Genomic DNA, 19,506 nt, shown 5'->3' with positions numbered 1-19,506 from the left:
AACTCTTTATTAAAGTACTATTTTCTATATTTATAGTACTATTAATTATTAATAGTATAGTAAGGGCCTTAGTATAGTAGTAGTTAGTACTTATACTAAACCTTTATAGTATTATTAATATAGTCTAGTTACTATTAACTTATAAGTTATAAGCTACTAAATAGTATTTTAATTATATTAGTATTTATTTCTATAGGTATACTAGGTAGCTTTAAAACGCATATTAGAGTACTTAAGAAAATAAAATACTCTTTATTAAGCAGTAAAAAGTATTTTATTAATTATTTTATTTTAGTTACTAACTAGACTATTAGAGTTTAAATATAAGCTAAACTAAAAGAAGATTATTTCTTAGTTAGCTTAAACTATATAATAGACTAGTAAGATATATACTTAGAATTATTTCTAGTATAACTATAGTACGTCTAAATAATATAAATTAGTATAAGTTTTATATACTATATATATTAAGACTTTTAGGAAAATAGATTCTTTACTAAGTTACTTTTATAATTTTACTATCTTCTTATAACCTATAATACTTATTTATATAATACTATATAGAAAGACTCTAAATATATTATCTACTAAGCCTATCTAACCTTATATAATATTAGCTATAAATATAGAAGCTTATAATATACTTTATATATCTTCTACTACTCTATTAAAGTCTAGTAGGTCTATATTTTTAAATATTATATATAAGAATAACTAAACTAGAAATAACTACTTTAATAATAAACTTATATTTAAGTAATCTATTAAGTAATCTGCTATACTAGCCTATACCTTTTACTATATTAACTTAAACTATACTAATATTTCTATATAACTAATAGAGAAGATAAAGGTTATAATTACTTACTAAAGAGAAATATTATAGTGTATAAGTAGAGTATTTCTTGTTACACTATAGACTATAATAAGTATAGATAAGTTAAATATAGTACTATAATCTATAATCTTAAGCTTTTTTATCTAGGTACAATTTATATTACTTAATATATAGACTATAATATAGATAATTATATTAGTTTATTATTTTAACTAATTACTAGTAATATATAGATTAAAGTAGTATAGAAAAAAGATACTAGTTTACGTCTAGAATAGCTTATTTTAGGTTTATAGCGTATTTATACTTCTAGTATAAGTAGATAGACGTAATATAGTAAGAATCTAATATAGTAACTTAGTATAGAAGCTATTACCTAGCCTCTCTTTATATAGTAAATATTAGTTAAAATATATAGTTATAGAAATAAAAAGCTAATTAAAACACTATCTCTTTGTTAACTAGCTACTTAATATACTAGTGTAGATATATATTTAAGAGCCTAGGCAGCTATTAGTTAATGTTTAGTTTAGTTTTAAACCCTAGATTATATTATAAACTATAGCTAGGTTATAAAAACTCTTTAATTTACTAGTAATTCTAAGTATATAACTAAAATAGCTTTATAGAAGGTATAGGTAATAATAGTTAATATAAATAAGCTAGTATATAAATATTTTATATACCTTAAGAGTTAAAATCTAAATACTTTATCTATCTATCTATCTATTTTATTTATCTTATCTAATCTTTCTTTATAACTAAGATTATACTTAACTAATAATATAATTCTATTAGCGCAGCCTAGAGGCTTTTACGCTACGTCTTATAGTAAACTAATATTTATAGAATTAAGGTAAGTAATTACTAGTACTAGTATAGTATTTTAGATATCTCTAGTAAGATCTCTAAAGATCTAGTTAGGTATTAGAAGAAAATAGAGAGAATTACTTAGTATAATAATAATATATTCTACTTAAGTAATTTAGATACTAAGAAGTGCCTTATACTTAATAAGAGGCTTAAAGTAAAGCTTTATAAGGTTAGAGTTTAGCTTTTTCTTATATAAGTCTATAAAGCTAATAAGGCTTTTTTTAATACCTAGCTCTTTTAACTTAATAGCTTTACTACTAAGTAGCGTAATAACGCTATTTTAACTAAAGATAAAAAGTATTTTAAGTAAGCTTTTATAGACTCTAGGTATACTACCTAGAAATAAAAACTTATAAAAGTAATTTAAAAGAAATAAAACTTTACTATAAAACTATAAAATTAATATAGAATAAGAATAAAGCTAAAAGTAGTAGTAAGAAAAATAGTAATAGTAATAGTAATAAAAAGTATAGAGTTATAACTAGGTTAAACTTTAGCTACTATTATTAGTATAAATAATAAAGACTAATAAATAATTAAAATATATATATAAAAATATAATAGTAACGTAATACATTAATCTCTATTCTCTAATAAAATATCTATAGTATTAAATAGTATAAATTTTATAAAGCTTCTTATAATAATAAAAAAAAAAAAAGAAAAAAGATAATTTAGTAACTTTAGTACTCTATACTACTTTATAAGTACTTTATAAATATAATAAATATATTTTATAAGTATAGTTAGTAGCGTATAGAGTAAGATAAGTAATTTTAAAGGTAAAGTTAGAAATATATTAAATAATCTATAAAGATACGTTTAGCTATATTACTAATATATAATAATATATTAATAAGGCTTAAGGAAAAGAGGTATATTTAGAAGTATAGTAAGTATATTAAGTAAGTAAAGAAGTATTAGTAGAGGTATAGTAACTATTATTAGTAAGATAAAATAACTTAGTGTTATATACCTATATTACTAGGCTTAGGTAATATTTTCTAAGTTATAAGCTAGTAATATTAAGTAAAGATTATACCTATTTTTTTTTATATAGGCTTTACTTTCTAAGCTGTAGTAATATAAAATATACTTTTAATAAAGTACTTAACGCTATTAGTAAAAGTTAATTTTAATAGGTATTACTAGATAGAGCTTTTCTAGTGTTAGCCTACTAAATTTTCTACTATTAAGCTTTTTTATAAAACTAAAGGCTACCTACTAGTCTTTTACTATTTTAAATAGTACTCTTTTACTTCTAATACTCTTAACTCTTAGTAGCTACTAGTACTATAATAGTTAGCTAATAGAAAAGATAAAAGTAGTAGAAAAGTACTTAACTTATAATAAAAAGCTAGCCTAGATTTTAGCTAGTATACCTAGTAAATTAAAACTCCTCTTTTACTAATAGTGTAGAGGTACGCTAGTAAATAGGTTTAGAATACCTAATAATAGGTTAGAGTTAGGTTAGGGCTATATAGACTCTAGGTTAGAGTTAGGTTAGAGTAGTTAAAGCTTAAGGTTATAGTTAGGTAGAGGTAGACTATATATTAGGTTAGAGTTAGGTTAGAGTTAGAATTAAGTTATATAGACTAAGACAGAGGTATAGCTAATTAGGTATATAATAATACACTATAGTAAAGTCTTCTAATTAGTAAAGCCTACCTAACTACTACCTAAGGTCTATATAACTCTAACTCTACCCTAACCTAATTTTAGCGTAAAAAACCTAAGTTAAAGTTAGGTTAAAGTAGACTATATATTAGGTATAGGTTAAGTTAGAGTTAGGCTATACTTATATAAGACCTAACTTCTACCTAACTCTAACCTATTTACTAGCGTACGTATAGATATATAAAATAACTTAAAAATAATAGTTATTATTATACTAAGATTATACTAGAATGTATAAAAGCTCTTACTTTTAAAATACTAAAATATAACTCTAAACTTATATAATAACTAGAACTAATTTCTAAAGTAATAAATAATATACTTATTTAAAATTAGTAGTGCTGTATATACTATATATATTACTACACTCTTTTCTTTATATTATTAGCTAGATACTACCTAACTCTAAGTTTAACCTATTAAATACTAAGTATTTACTCTATATATTATTTAACTATAGTAATCTCTATTACAGGCTCCTTTTAAGGTGTTAAATACTAGATTAAAATGCTAAAATTTAAGCTACTATATATTTATTTTTACTAAAAGCAGCTTTTAGCTTTACTGTTTTATCTTTAACTTTAGATTATAGGTAGTTAATTTTCTTCTTAGTAGCCTTTATAAGAGTAAATACTTAATATTTATTATTAAAAGATAAATATTTATTATTAGTATAGATATATTAAGTATTACTAACTTAAAGCCTAAGCTAATTTAAATTAAGAGTTAAAAATAGCTAAATAGGTTTATATATTTACTATAATTAGCTAATTAGTAGAATAAATAAACTATTTATAGAAGTGTAAAAAAAGTTTTATAAAGTTATACTACTAAAGTATATAAAATATATTTTTAGTTTATAGAAGTCTTAACTACTCTAAGAGGTTAAAAATACTAGTACTTCTACTCTAGATTACTTAAATAGAAATAGTAGTAGAGCCTAGTATAGAAAATAATAAAACACGTTAACTATAATAACTAGATATAGTTACTAGACACTAGTAATTGTTATATTAAGAAATAATAAGAATAATAATAAGAGTGCTTCTACTAATATTATTATACTATAAACTAGTAATATTATAAAAAAATAGTAAAAGTAAAAGTAGTAAATAAGACTAAATAATAGATAGAATACTACTTTAAAGTATAATTAAATAGAAATAATCTAGATTATAAGGTATTAGAAGGTAATTAAATACTAAGCCTATATAGTATTAGTTTACCTTATACTATATAAACAGAAGATAATATTAACTTTATAAATCTACTACTAATTATTTAATATAATTACACTTATTAGAAGTAAATATAATATTTAGTCTTTACGCTTATCTAATACTAATATACTAATATATAAAATTAATTAAGACGTAAAATTAAGTAGATTTTAAAACTTATAGTAATATACACCTATAAAGTTTCTTATATACTTAGACTAGATAGAAAGCCTTTATATTAAAAAGTATTAAGTATTTATAATATAAGTATCTATATAATAATTCTAATATTCTTAATTAGCTTAATATATAAATACTATAATAATATTAGAATATTCTAATATAGACTATAATTAATTTAAAACTATAATTTCTAGACTTTTACTAAATAAAATTATATTTCTAATATATAGTAAGAAAAATAAGTAATATAGAATCTTAAAACTAAATAGAAAGTAGACTTAACTTAAATTAAGTAACTTTAAACTTCTAGTAGCTTATATAACTATATATATAAAACTTATTATTTTAGAGTAAAACTATTTTAAATTTATTATAGCTTAAGAAAAGAAGTATTAGAAGTAGTAGGTTTATTTAGTATATAACTTATAATAGTATATAGAAGATACTTATAAATTCTTTAACTATATAGTAAACTAGTTTATAATAATATAAAATACTATATTATAGCCCTAGCTGTTTATATTTAAGTATTTTAATAGTAGGTAGCTAATTAAATAGGTATTCTAATTAAAATAAATAAATTATAAGAAAGCTACTACTTAAGTAGAAAGAAGTAAGTTTACTAAAACCTAGATAAGATTTATTATACTAATATAAAAGATTAGTAAAAGAAATAGAAGACTAAATTATATATAAGTTACTTAACTTATATAAAAAGGTTTTAGGTCTTTAAATTAATTATTAACTAAAAGCATCTTAAGCTAGTAAATTAATATATTATATTAGTCTTTATAAGAGGTAACCTTATATTTAATATTCTTCTAAAGTTTTCTAAAGAAGGTATAAAGAATATATTAAGGTATTTATATAGGATAGAATAGCTATAGTTAGAAATAAAAGTAACTTACTAAACTTAAGTTAATAAATAGTACTACTTATATTTAAGTAAACTAAGAAAGTATACTTTCTAATATTGAGCTTTACTTCTAGGTATATAATACTATTTCTAACCTTTTTAGTATATAAGAATTAGTATAGGGCTAAACCTTATAATAAGTTTAAAGATATAGTACTTTTATATAGTATAACTTTATACTCTAATAAAGGTATATATTCTAGTAGTTATAGCTTATATAATCTAAACAGGTAGCTAATAAAAAAGAACCTATTCTAATTAAAGAGGTAGTAGTTAAATACTATTACTAGTTATTTCTTAGAAAAGTAGAAAGTTTCTTATAAGGCTACTTAATTAACTACTTAGTCTAGTATAGATAAGCTAAATAATATTAAATCTTTACTTACGTACCTTTCTAGTATAAGATTATAGGTGTTATAAAATTATTAATATCTAGCCTAGAAAAGCTAGCCTAGTAAAAATACTAGATTACTATAGGCACTTAAAGATAATTACTTTATAAATAAAGTTAATACCTAACTAGGATTTTTACTACTATATAGAGTACCTAACTACGTATTAGTAAATACTAGTAAGTATATTAGTATTATATTTAAAGCTTAATAGATCTTTAATATAAGAATTATTCTTTTATAAGATATATAGCTAAAGGTTAGAACGTTATAAAGTATATTAGTATTAAGAATATTTTACTTTTTACTAATAGATTTCTTAATAACAATATTATATATAGTAATCTTAGAAATATTTTAAGTAATAGTCTTAAAAGGTTTATAATAACTAGATATAAAGTTATAATAGACCTTATAGAATACGTATAATATATATAGCTAGACTTATAAATAATTTAATATATATAAAGACTCTAGTAGTAATAATATAAAAGAAATCTCTAAGCTATTTAATATTAAATATAGTAGTAAAAGATATATAATATTATTAAAAGCTATATTGTCCTAAAGTAATTACTTTATACTAACTAAGGTAGGTAATTTAGAAAAGAATACTAGAAGTAATAAAAATAACTAAGATAATAGTAATATATATAAGACTAGTACAGAAAATTTAAATATATATAATAAAGAAACTAGGTTTTTAGAAGCTTACTATAGTATTTTATAAGATAGAGCTTCAGCTTAATAGCTAATAAATAGTATATATATTTATAATTTTCTCTAGATTTACTTAAAGTATATATAAGTAAATAATTAATATTATTATAAACTTTCTAGTTTAGCTAAAAGCTCTCTTAATTAAAAACCTTAACTTAAAGTATAAAGAAGTACTTTAAAGAACTTTATTTATTACTTCTATACTAATATATAGATTTCTTAATATAAGTAAATACTTATTTAATTAAAAGTCTTAATAAACAGTATAAAAAAGTACTTTTAGAATCTTAATTTAGTACTCTAGTAGTAACTATACTAGTAATCTAGTCTAATATAGTAAAAGACTATATACTTTAAGCTATAAAAAAGGCTAGCTTTAACCTATTAAAATATCGTTAGCTTAAAGTTATTATTATTATAATAGAACTAAAGATTACTGTATTATATATATTAAGACTTAATATATTATAGTATAAGATATCTAGTTTAAAATTAACAATATATTTATTAACTATTATATAAGTAGTAAAAGAGTAGATCTTATCTTATATAAAGTTATAAGACTTTAGCCTACTATTATTAAGAAGGGTATAGTAAATTATAGTAATAAGTCTAATATTAGTTATATTAATTATATCTATTTTTTAGCTACTAGATTATTAGCTAAGTACTATAGACTTTAAAAGAATTATTAGTATATATACTAAAGATATTTTCTATATATTACTATGTAAGAAGGTAGCTAGAATACTATAAAACTTTAATTTAAAAGTTTAAAGTAGCTTCTTAGAAAAAGGTATATTATATATCTTTATATAATACTATACATAAATCTATACTATATATAGTAGAATATAGTGCTAGCTCTAGAACTATAGCTACTACTATAGTAATTATAGTAACTACTATAGGTAAACTAGGTAGTATAGACTTATTAGTTTTAAGTTATTATAGTAATAAGCTTATAACTATAGTACTAGGTATATATATAGCTATCTCTAGAGGATAGAGATTAATGTGTTATATTACTATTATATTTTAGTTACGTACGTGTTTTAATTACTTATTAGTTCTTATTATATATTTATACTAACTATAGTAGCTAAAGTTTAACCTAGTTATAACTATTTACTTTCTATTACTATTACTGTTACTATTACTCTTACTGCTACCTATTAGCTAGCTTTATTCTTATTCTATATTAATTCTATAGTCCTGTAGTAAGGTTTTATACCTCCTAAATTACTTCTATAAGTCTTCTTTTCTAGGTAGTATACCTAGGGTCTATAAAAGCTTACTTAAAATACCTCTTATTCTTAGTTAAAAGAGTATTATTACGCTGCTTAGTAGTAAGGCTGTTAAGTTAGAAGAGCTAGGTATTAAAGAAAGCTCTATTAGCCTTATAAACTTATATAAGAAAGAGCTAAACTCTAACCTTATAGAGCTTTACTCTAAGCCTCTTATTAAGTATAAGATGCTACTTAATATCTAGATTACTTAAGTAGAATATATTACTATTACGCTAAGTAATTCCCTCTATTTTCTTTTACTACCTAACTAGGTCTTTAGAGATCTTACTAGAGATATCTAGAGTACTATACTAGTACTAGCAATTACTTACCTTAATTCTTTAATTATTAGTTTACTACAAGATGTAGTATAGAAACTCCTAGGCTATACTAATAGGATTATATTATTAGTTAAGCATAATCTTAGTTATAAAAAAAGATAAGATAAGATAGATAAGATAGATAAATAGATAGATAAAGTATTTAGATCTTAACTCTTAAGGCATGTAGGATATTTATATACTAGCTTATTTATATAAACTATTATTACCTATACCCTCTCTAAAGCTACCCTAGTTATATATTTAGAATTACTAGTTAATTAAAGAGATTTTATAACCTAGCTATAGTTTATAATATAATCTAGGGTTTATAACTAAACTAAACTTTAACTAATAGCTACCTAGGCTCTTAAATATACGTCTGTACTAGTATATTAAGTAGCTAGTTATTAAAGAGACGTCTAATTAGCTCTCTGTTACTATTACTATATACTTTAACTAATATTTACTATGTAAAAAGGACTAGGTAATAGCTTCTATATTAAGTTACTATATTAGATTCTTACTGTGTTATATCTATCTGCTTACACTAGAAGTATAAATACGCTATAAACCTAAAATAATATATATAGCTATAAGTATAAGTAGTACTATTACTATATTTACTATAGTAATAGTAATAGCCTTAAGTCTAGTATACTTATTTCTATTTATAGTAATATAATATAGTATTAGTAGCTAATGTATATTAATACTACTTAAACCTAAGATATTATAAATATATTATATTACTTAAGATAAGATACTTTACTTAAATATACTATTATTTATAAAGTTTTATAATAAAGAAGCTTATAATAGTAATAAGTTAAGTAGTATAGATATTTAAATTTTTACTATATACTTTTCTATTAATAGTAAGTAATTTATATTATCTATAATAAAGCTATAAATATAATTATTTTTTCTTAGATATAGTATTTTTTAAGTAGTTTAACTACTTTATAGCTTACTTATTCTTAAACTTCTTATTAAGCTTAAACTTAGTAACTATTATTATAAAGTTAAGATAGTAGTTTATTAGATACTTTATATAAGAAAATTCCTTATAACTATACTAACTTTTACTATAGTTAGTATATAGAGTCCTTGCCTCTTTTAATAATTATATAAGATATTACTATTATAGTACTTAGTATCTATAACTATAGTAGAAGGCTAATAAAGTAAATTTTATTTAGTATAAAGTATTATTTATTAAATTATTTCTAAGTATATTATTTACTATAATAAACCTCTAGGTATCTCTAAATAGTTAGATTTAATAGTATTTTTTATATTAAAGTAGAAGCTATAATAATAAGTATAACTTATATAATAGCCTAAGTAAATACTACTTACTAATTACTATCTAATAAGGATTTTCTTTTATAACTTTAATAAATATTATTTAAATAAGTAAGTTTAAGTAGCTAATATATCTAAAGTTCTAGGTATTTTTACTATAACTAAATATTACTACAGCTTAGCTTATATATATATAACTTTACTTTTATATACTTTTCCTTACTTTAGCTTATATAGACTTATTTATTAACTATAACTCTTTAATTTCTTTAACTTAAAAATAGTTATTTTTAATTAACTTTTTATTATTTATAGTTTCTAAATTTAGTCTAAATAGTAATTAATTAGTTACTAATTACTTTTAGACTTATACTAGTTCTAATTACTTCTTTATCTATAATAATAGTTATAAAAGCCTTAATAACTCTTTCTTATATAATACTATTAACTATATATTTTACCTACTTTACTTTATAAGCTAACTTTAATTTAACTTTTTACTTTTAGTATAAATAATACTAATTATAGTTTATAAAATAACTATATAAATAACTAGTAATAAGTTTTCTCTAACTATAAATTTATTTATAATAATAATAAAGTAAGTTATTTTATAGCTTTAAATAAAGTAAGCTTAAATATAGCTATACTACTAATACCTAGTACTCTTAGAACTATAGTATACTTCTAATAGTAACTTTAGGCTATTTTAGTTAAAACTTACTTTCTTTTATTTAATATATACTACTATAATATCTTTACTTTAAGTATTCTATATAGTCTAAACAGCGTCTTAGCTGTAAATATTTAATATTATATTATTATAAGTCTTTAGACTAGCGCTAAGTATAGTTATATAGTCTTATAATATTCTTATTATATTATATTAGTATAGTAAGTAACTTAAGCTATAATACTGCTACTTAGTACTTATTTAACTATAGTAAGAACTTTATTATTATTTTTTTTACTACTAAGTAAAGCTTTAATAGTATTATTTTCTAGCTTAGTATATTTAAGTTAAGTTAAAGCTTCTTTATTATTAATTAGTATAAAGTTATATTTTAAGTAGTATATAAATAGTTTACTTATAGTAATATAGCCTTAATATAGTGTTTAAGTTATAATATACTATACTAGGATATATAATTTAGTTAAAGCTTAAAAAGAAAAAGTAGTTTTTTATAATAGTTATAAATAAAAGTTTATTTTTTCTTATTTTACTTTCTTCTCTTTTTAAAGAATTCTTATATATTAGTAATTTAAAAGTAATAAAGTATATAAATCTTTTAGTATTAGTATAAATTAGTTAGAATATTAGGTAAATTTAGCTAGATATAGTATAAAAGTATAAATCTACTCTTATATACAGTGTAATTTTACCTAACCTAGTGTATTTTACACTAACGCGGTACCTTAGTGTAGGCTTAATAAGATAGTAGAAGAAGTACTATATAACTTACGCTAGATTTCGTACGTAGGGCGATTTAGAGGGCGTAGAATTAGACTAGTATCTAGGCTAGAATAAGAGAGGAAATAGACGGTAAGGGAAGAAGCTAGAGTCCTAATCTCTTCTAGTATTTAACTAAGTGTATTAGATCGAACGGCATTAGCCCTATTAGGAAGTGTAACTTTAAAAGTGCTGTTAGACAATAGGTTGTATTTAGCACAGGGCATTAATTTGTAGTCTAATTGGTTTTTCTCTGCACTGGACTAAAACGCTCCAACATCTTCAAGGAGCCTAGAGTATAAAATAAACAAACGGCGTATCTTGCCTTACTGCGCAAATATGCCGCATCGGTTACCGCTTGGTCTCTGGTTTGGGTAGGAACTATGGGCGAGAAACATGAATTGTAACTATGGATAAGAAGGAGAGATAAGCCAACTGATTCAGAACTTCTAGGAAAGATTCTCTATGATTCACTGGGGAAGCGGTCTTGTACAAAGACTAACTGTTTACCATGCAGCGCCGTAGCAAGTGTACACATGGCCGAATATCATACACAATTCCTTCTACGTCGTTTGCTCTAACACGCAATGGGAAAAAGCCCGCGCGAAACCCGATTGCGTATAAACTAAAAATGCCTCATCCGCTTTACTCTTCCTCGAAAGAGTCCTGAACTTCTACGCCGCAACCCAAGTAGAACTGGTTGACCTCGTCGCCTGAGATCGGTTTTCCGCTCCACACTTCGTTGACAAACTCAGACTCCTGCTTGGAAACGCCCGCCTGGTCGGAACGCTGGCGCTCCGCCTCCAACCATGTAAGTCGTAGGTACTCAATGTGCCTCTGCGGAGATGGCGGGGAGTTCGATTCTGCTGACATGGAAGAGTGCGTTTCATGTATGAGAGACGGCTCAGTGTCCCGACGCCGGTGCGGATTGCGAACTATCTCATGATCTGTCGTGCTTGCAAATTTACGCCTACGACATCGCGTGATAGGCGTATTGGCTGCGGTTGCAGTGTTGGTAGCAATGTCTGCATCGGCTTCATCAACAGAAGTGGACGGTGCGCCCTTGTTGCGTTTCTTGGGCCGTCCCTTGTTGGATTTGAAGAACCCCTTGCACTCCGAAGCTGGAACAAAGCCACGGCTGTTGGCCTTGGTTGTTTCGACAGTCGTTGCCAGCCGACGATCGTCTTGGCCTTGGAGAAAAGCCCCAAGGAAATGAAATATCGTCCAAGCAAGGCGAGCATATAACATCTCAATACTAACAGATGATGGAGGAAGCGCTCGGTTATGGTAGAGATGTACGAGCTCCTCCGAGGTGTCGACAAGATGACAGACGAGTTGCGCGTCGTTACCCTCGCCTTTTGGCACAAACGTGAACTTCGGCCCATCAAAGGCCAAATGTAAGTCAACACGTAAAAGGATGGCATTCGCAACGTCGTCCATGTTCACAATGGATTGATTATTGTTGTAGGTAGCCATGCCGTTGCGTTCGAACCATGCCAATTCGGTCTGAGGAACAAGATGTGATGCGTTCAATTTCTCTCGACAGCGACTCAGGCGACAAGCCTTGTCTTGAGATCTCAGCGCATCAGAGAGATTCGAGCGGGAGCGAGCCGAGTTGGGGGCAGTTCGGTTTACTGCCATTGCCTGCCAATGAGGAGGCATCGCATCGTGTGGAAACTCCCATTCTTCAAAGTTGGGAACGACTTTGTATGGCTCTCCTTCTTCATCTTCAGGCAAAGGGTTGAGGTGGTAGTAATACTTGCGATCGCGTAACATGCTACCGGCCTCAACTTTGTTTATGCGCGCATCGTTGATATTTTGGTCCGTGGAGAGCCAACCATCATGGCGGTTGGCTGCGACTATGGCGCATGCGTCAAGGGCAAATCGCGCGTAAAGGCTTGATGTGCCAGAGGCGGTTTGGTCGGTTGCCCAGAGTGAGAAGAGAACGTTCTTTTTGTGGTAACCTGGATGGCAGAACTGAATAGCGAAGTGATCTTGCTTGGGGTATAAGGGATCTTGTAAAGGCAACCGAAGATTAACCATGGTTGACTAGTTGGCATATGCTAAGTTGAGAATGTCCAAAAGTGGTGTAGAGTTTACAACGGGCTGTCGCGTTAGAAGCTTAGACTAGTAGTTCCTTGGCGGGTATGGGTTCTACGCGGGGCAGTATTCAATCTACGACTCACGGTGCGAACTATCCGTATTTGACAATTACGCCACAGTCATAGCCCCGCGGATTGCGGGCTGACTATCAACCAATTAAATTACGTCGGCAAGTCAGTGCCTGTGCCCTCCTTGAATCTTCAGGCATGCCAAGTTCTAATTTTGAAGTTCTTGAGATCTTGCGCTACGCAATTCTATTGGCCGAGATCCGCGGGTTCAGTGTACCGGTTCATAAAACACAGTCTACAAAGCTAACTCGCCAATTACTAGAGAGTAGGGAGAACCTTCGTGCACTACGAATCTGCAACAGGAGGACTGCAAATAGCGTAGGTTTCACAGATGAGGATTCTCGCCGCCTATAGTCTGAAATCGCATGCACATATCACACCCTTACAATTGCTGCCATCCGAAGGTTCGGAAATGCACAGTGGGCATATGGTCGACACCCACCAAGCGCAATTCCGAAGTGCAGACTAGAATGTTGACCGCGTCGTGAATAAACACATCGCTCGATCTCACCGCTCAACAGACTTCCGATTCAATCCCTGATTAAGACTATCCGCTCTGCATGTGATTGCAGCAGTGCAACGGCTTGATTTGAACACAAGATATCATCAATCTCATAGGTCAGTCGTTGACCTGTGTTCCATTCGGCGCGCGTCACCTTGCTTCGGTACCAACTTTCTGGACTCCACCCCACTCCACCCCACCACACCCCAGTGACTACCCGTCTTCATTGATTAATCTATGATCCCAGCTGGCAAAGCACGCCCTGAAAAACGACTTGTCACATCTCAGCAAGCCGCGCTTTGCATGCGCTGAGGATTAGTGTTACACTCGTGGCAACTAATTCTTGATCAATGATAGCGCTCTTCTTGAATGCAGAAAGTCTAAATGTAGACACTACTGCTTTGAGGATTGCGAGTGTGTTGACTACCAGGATTTTGAGACGTTCTGTATTGGCGATAAGACCTGTATGAACGATATCGTAGACGCCATAAGATACTCTAGTAAGCGATCTACGCGAGAAATTTAGCGCCTAGAATGCATAGGTGCATGACAAAGTGGGTACGCCGGGTCGTCGCGCATTTCTACCGCTAGACCGGAAGGACGAAGTGGGTACTCACACCAGGAAGTAGCATGTTCACCGATTCCAAGCGAAGACTATGTCTGCTACTCCGCCGTCGTTCAATGCTATCCTGAGGATTAAGATTGATGCTAGTGCGCTGACACAATATTCTTTGCGTATCTGCTCGAAACAAAAGTCGATCTCTACCCACATTTGGATGCAACGCCCTTTGAGTAAGAAAAACGCTTTTAACCAATTGACTCATTCCTGGTTGTTATCTAACTACCTTGCGTCATAGCGGAAGGTGCTTCGATCGAGATAGGCATAATCTGAAATCTTGGAAGAAGCTGCTGTACAACGCGATGATCCGACTGACAAAACTGTAAATGTCGACTTACTTGGTGTTGTTCAAGCATGGCACAGGGATTAGCGCATGGAAGGAACCAGGGGTAGGCGAAATAGAAAAAATCAACGCTGAAACGGCGAAGCGGTAGTTCTAACGAATGATGTGAGACCGATACCTAGCGTGTCGGCGCGCTAGGGTGAGGACATATAGGTCAATGTGCAGGGCTCAGTAAAGCAGTCAAATCTCTGGGCAATTCACGTCGCCAAAACACCTGGGAATGATACGAGAAGTTGATCGGACGGAACAATCAAACAGACCCATATTTGGGACAGAGATAAGCGAATGGGCTGTTTATTGAAGAAGCCTGCGCAGAGTCTCGTTGTGCCTAGAGGCGAGGAAGAACCGTGAAGGCGATCGGGAAATGCGGTACTACGCTGGCATGTCTCGGGTTGGTCGGGAGTGGAGATCCACGAAAACTACTGACGGGTAGGTGCATCGTCTCAGGGATACATCAAAGAAAGAACTGCAAAACTGTTTGATTTTATCTGCATTGTCCCTATGCTGCTCGTATCTTTTGATAGTGTTTGCTATCTTGTGTGGATACCTTATGCCAGTACCCTGCTGTGTCTCCCTTTTCCTTTGTCCAGATCCAAGACTGTGTCACGCCAGACCGAGCAATGCCGTCACCAAAACATGAATGCAAGACAAGGTGCTATCTCCGTGCAAGTATCCCCAAGGCGGCGTTAAGTATTTTATAGAAGTGTGTCGCCCTTCTTTTCCTGCTCATCGTCTTCAACTGCTCCCTCACATCAGAATCTTTCAAATCACCATTCCACACCGTGATCATGGCAGACCAAAACCAAAACCCAGACAGGTACGCTATCCCATCCGCTCTTCTGCATCTTCCAGTTAACCAGCCAGCACGCCCCCCGCCGCGGAGAACCCAGTTGCCTCCGCTACGTACCTTAGCCTTCTTCAGGAAGCACGCACTGCAAACGGCGAGCATACCAGGTTCTTCGCCTTACTTTCTCAAATGGAAGCCTCATTCGAAACCGTGATAACTGGGAAAGACAAAGTGATTGCCGTCTGCGATGCGACAGAGAAGGCGCAAAACAGGCTGATCGCCGCCTTGGAGGCACAGGTTAAGGCGAAAGACAACCAGATCGCCGTCTTCGAGGCAGACATCAAGGCGAAAGATGCCGTGCTCACTCGCCAGGTCGAGGAGATCGAAACGAAACTGAACGAGGTTGCGGCAAGGTATGAGAAGAGGGAAGAGGCTAGGGATAAGCAGTCTCAGGAGTTAGTTTCCAGATTACAGATAAAGCAGACGGAAATGAAGGATACATGTGAGAAGCGGGTTGACGAGATGATGGTGCAGTGTGAGAAGCGAGTTGACGAGGTGACGGAGAAGTATAAGAAGATCCTTGACAAAATAATGGAGATGGCGGGCGAGATGACTCAAGGTTTGTTAACTTCTCAATGCGTCGCGCTGTTGGATATGCTGACATGTGTATAGGCAAAGCAATCGCCGAACTCTCTGGCAAGGCTGGCTCCCCCGACGCTCAGCATCCCAGGCTTGAGCAGAAAAACATGGTGGATGCACTAGGCCAAGTCAAGACCTTCTACGAGGACACGATTGCGGCGCGAGAGCTAGCGATCACCTCCCTCGAACGGCAGAACACTGATCTGAAAGAGCACTGCCTTACCATGGAGCGGGAGCTTGAGGCCTTGGTCGCTCGGGCCAAGTCATACAAGAAGCAGCTTGAAGTCGGTGTAAAACAACTGCACGACAGTGCGACTAACCTTGACAAAATAACAGACGAGTATCGGAGGTTATGCGAGGAGAGGTCTATACAGCCAGACGAATCAGCCAAGTCGTTGAAGGTAGCGGAGAAACTAGACGAAAGCATGGAAAAACTGAAGAAGTGGGTCGCTCAAGGTTTGTTTCATGTCTTCTGCCTCTTGTTGGCGAGTTTTGCTTACAAGTTTCTAGTACAAATGGCTGCCATCATCGTCGAATGCCTCGTCCGTTTGGTGCGCAACTCAATGGCCGCCCTGGAGAAGGCTCGTGTGGCGTTGTACGTCGACAAGATTCCTTTGGCATCGCAACTGAAGGAGGTCATGACTGTGGACTTGTTTGAGCTCTTGAAAGGAGAATATGACGACATCGTGGAGAAGATCAAGAACTTTGTGGAGGGAGAGGTGGTGGATGCGGAGGGAAGAGAGATGGATGCAGAGATGCACAAGATGAGGGTAATGTTGTTGCAAGGGCTACTGGAGGGCGAGGAGCTCGAGCAAGAGAACTAGAGTGAGTGGTACGCTAGAGTGGTACGGCCTTGATGGGTGCTGGCGAGGTCGTGCGTGTAGAGTTGGGAAGGCGGTTAATGGTAGAGCTGGGAAGGCGTTAGATTGTAGATCTTCAATTACACAACAAGTATTTGGTAACTTACAGTTTTCATCATGGTCAAGATGTAACAGGAGTTGTACGGGTTACATTTCAATGTGTAGGTGTAGGCCATCGCTAAATGCAAGTGCAATTGCGTTGCGGGTTGCGACAAGCCCCGCTCTTGGTCCTATGGCGGCGTTTTGCCAGGATAGGTACTTCTTCACGAGGGATGACGTGAGGAGACCAAATGTTTGATCTGTATGTGCTGGTGATGTTGCAGCCCGGGCTCATACACGGCGGATTCGCGATCCGTGCCTACACTCAAGATGGGGGTACATTGAGCGCCGTGTGTGAGATCGAATTACTGCTCAACTGTAAGCTCGTATCGCGCGCACCCTGTATGGGAGCTTGAATCGTGAGCATTCTTGGGTTTAGTCGACCCCTTGTTATTGAATGAGTCAGAATGACTCATCGACTCATGGACACACTTCAACACTCCCGGCCGACCGGAGCTCGAAATTCAAGGCTTTGACCGTGCATCCAAGTTGATGAACCTGATCGAAGTAAACTAGAAGAGGCCGAGTAAGCTTTACCTGTGAGGCACAGTCCGTAGTTCGATGAGCATGACTAAGTTTCAGGTTTTTTACTTGCGTCACAGCGTGGATTGCCTCGGCCAATCACATCATGCTACTTGGTAACATTACAGCATTAGACAGCACACCACAAGCCGGAACCAGCCTCAGCTGATACGACTCAAACAAGGCAACGCTGCCAAGATCTTCGGCAGCCCATTCCACGACGCGCAAAGCCCCATCCCACAAGAGCGCACAGCTTCTCCGCGCTGGCTATTCAGACTCCAGAGGCACTCTCAATAGGTAGAATGACCTCTGTTCACCATCGACGGCAACTTACGCGCTTTAGACATCTTGACGCGAGCTCGTGAAAGCAGGACTCATTTCGCCAAGCTCTTCTAAGCTTGCTGGTTGCATCCTCCCCAGGTCTTTCCACACAGGATTCGCCTGCTGATCGTTGAGCACATATCGTTAAGCACCATTGCTGCCATGCTTGAAACGAATCATCGTCAACCGAACAATACTTCCGGACTTTCTACGCGACGGCTCGGATGATCGCTTCACGTTGCCGAAGCCGCGTCTCGAGTGGAGCTTCTCGAAAGCCAGTTGCCTTGAACAGTCGTCGATTATACGTCACTTGCCTCCGTTGGCAAGAGCTTCAACATTAGAGCCGTTCTTCATCATCGTCGCTGGCGTCTTGCTAGGTCTCATCCCTGTCGGCGCTGCTGCCATCTCAGCCATTGTCGCGGACAATGTCAGCTGCAACGTTACCGGTGAGAAATCTCCACTCATGCCTTTATGCTATGCTCGCTGACGCATCCACAGACGTCAACACGACGGCCGAAATCACCTTCTTAGCCGGTAACACCACCAGAGCCGCCGCCGACCCCGACGCCTTCTGCTCAGAATTACCGTCCAGAAATCGCCCCAAGCCCTGATCACCGAGCCGCTGGCATCCCTTACACGTCGTCCACATACGAGCTACAATCATACAACCAGCATACATCTGCATCGCTTAGATGGCACAAGCGGACCGGGGCATGGCGTAAGCGGACCAGGGCATAGCCATCGCGCTCCACTCGGAGGACATACATGTCGGAGTCATGGCAGGCCAGGACGCCCATGATACACATCATGGCGGCCACGGCCGAGGGAGACTGTCGTCGGTCTTGGTCCCGTTTGCTGGAGGGGCTCTGACGATTATACATGCTGCCGCAGTACTGCTGGCTCATCACGATACAGCGGCAGCTGCCTCATGTATGCTGCCGCGACCGATCCTTCCTGGGGCTTTGATCGCTTGTAGCACTTTGCATGTCCTGGCGTCTTTGGAAAAATGGTGAGTTCTTACACACACAATCGCGACTGCTTGCCCTTATCGCCGCGAACCGATCGCCGCGAACCAAATACTGACCATCGCATTTCTTAAGGCCTCCGCAGTCTCACGAACTCTTCCATCACCACCGCTGTCGCACAATCCACGTCGGCTTTGATGCCAATTGTCCCCGCTTTGGCAGCATTGCACCTCGCAAAATCCAACCGCGTCTTCAACAACCCTCGTTCGCGTTGCGATATGCAGTTCCAACGTAACGACATTGAGCGTTGAGCGTCGAGCAACAACATTGCCAGAGTGACTAGTTGGTCACCTGCCAAAGAGATCCTATCGATCGATGTCTCCGCCCAGCTTTCTGGGACGAGCCGACGCATCAAGATGTGTATACGTGCCTAGCAACCTGCGTTCTGGACAGCTGATCCTCCAGGACAGCGGCTCTTGCCAACTTTGAGTT

General features: G+C 33.1%; 4 protein-coding genes across 4 annotated transcripts; 3 read left to right on the top strand and 1 right to left on the bottom strand.

Moving 5' to 3' along the window:
• Positions 1-12,377: 12,377 nt before the first annotated feature.
• On the bottom strand, positions 12,378-13,229 carry P153DRAFT_303528 (uncharacterized protein; the record flags this gene model as incomplete). Its single annotated transcript, XM_033664521.1, has 1 exon — positions 12,378-13,229. A coding segment is annotated over one exon (852 nt), but the record flags the coding sequence as incomplete, so codon positions are not given.
• A 2,097-nt stretch (positions 13,230-15,326) lies between these two features.
• P153DRAFT_371476 (uncharacterized protein) lies at positions 15,327-16,613 on the top strand. The gene is made up of 2 exons (XM_033669271.1): positions 15,327-16,041; positions 16,568-16,613. Exons 1-2 carry the CDS (start codon positions 15,798-15,800, stop codon positions 16,570-16,572), a joined length of 249 nt encoding a protein of 82 aa, XP_033518217.1. The 5' UTR covers positions 15,327-15,797; the 3' UTR covers positions 16,573-16,613.
• Positions 16,614-17,397: 784 nt separating this feature from the next.
• On the top strand, positions 17,398-18,660 carry P153DRAFT_391251 (uncharacterized protein; the record flags this gene model as incomplete). The annotated part of the gene is made up of 3 exons (XM_033671034.1): positions 17,398-17,524; positions 18,199-18,495; positions 18,548-18,660. The coding sequence occupies 3 exons, from the start codon at positions 17,398-17,400 to the stop codon at positions 18,658-18,660; spliced, it is 537 nt and encodes a 178-aa protein (XP_033518216.1).
• Positions 18,661-18,743: 83 nt separating this feature from the next.
• P153DRAFT_147090 (uncharacterized protein) lies at positions 18,744-19,496 on the top strand. The gene is made up of 2 exons (XM_033662161.1): positions 18,744-19,058; positions 19,150-19,496. The coding sequence occupies exons 1-2, from the start codon at positions 18,826-18,828 to the stop codon at positions 19,307-19,309; spliced, it is 393 nt and encodes a 130-aa protein (XP_033518215.1). The 5' UTR covers positions 18,744-18,825; the 3' UTR covers positions 19,310-19,496.
• Positions 19,497-19,506: the final 10 nt, after the last annotated feature.

This window comes from Dothidotthia symphoricarpi, assembly GCF_010015815.1.
Source record: "Dothidotthia symphoricarpi CBS 119687 unplaced genomic scaffold P153scaffold_26, whole genome shotgun sequence".
In the NCBI taxonomy this organism is placed as follows: Eukaryota; Fungi; Ascomycota; class Dothideomycetes; order Pleosporales; family Dothidotthiaceae; genus Dothidotthia; species Dothidotthia symphoricarpi.
The sequence above is the reverse complement of the archived record's forward strand: the minus strand, read 5'-3'. Positions and strand labels throughout refer to the sequence as shown.

Coding starts and splice junctions, on each gene's coding strand:
- P153DRAFT_147090 (XM_033662161.1), top strand. CDS start 18,826: ATGGCAGGCCAGGACGCCCATGATACACATCATGGCGGCCACGGCCGA. Junction 19,059..19,149: donor CTGGCGTCTTTGGAAAAATG/GTGAGTTCTTAC, acceptor GCATTTCTTAAG/GCCTCCGCAGTCTCACGAAC.
- P153DRAFT_371476 (XM_033669271.1), top strand. CDS start 15,798: ATGGAAGCCTCATTCGAAACCGTGATAACTGGGAAAGACAAAGTGATT.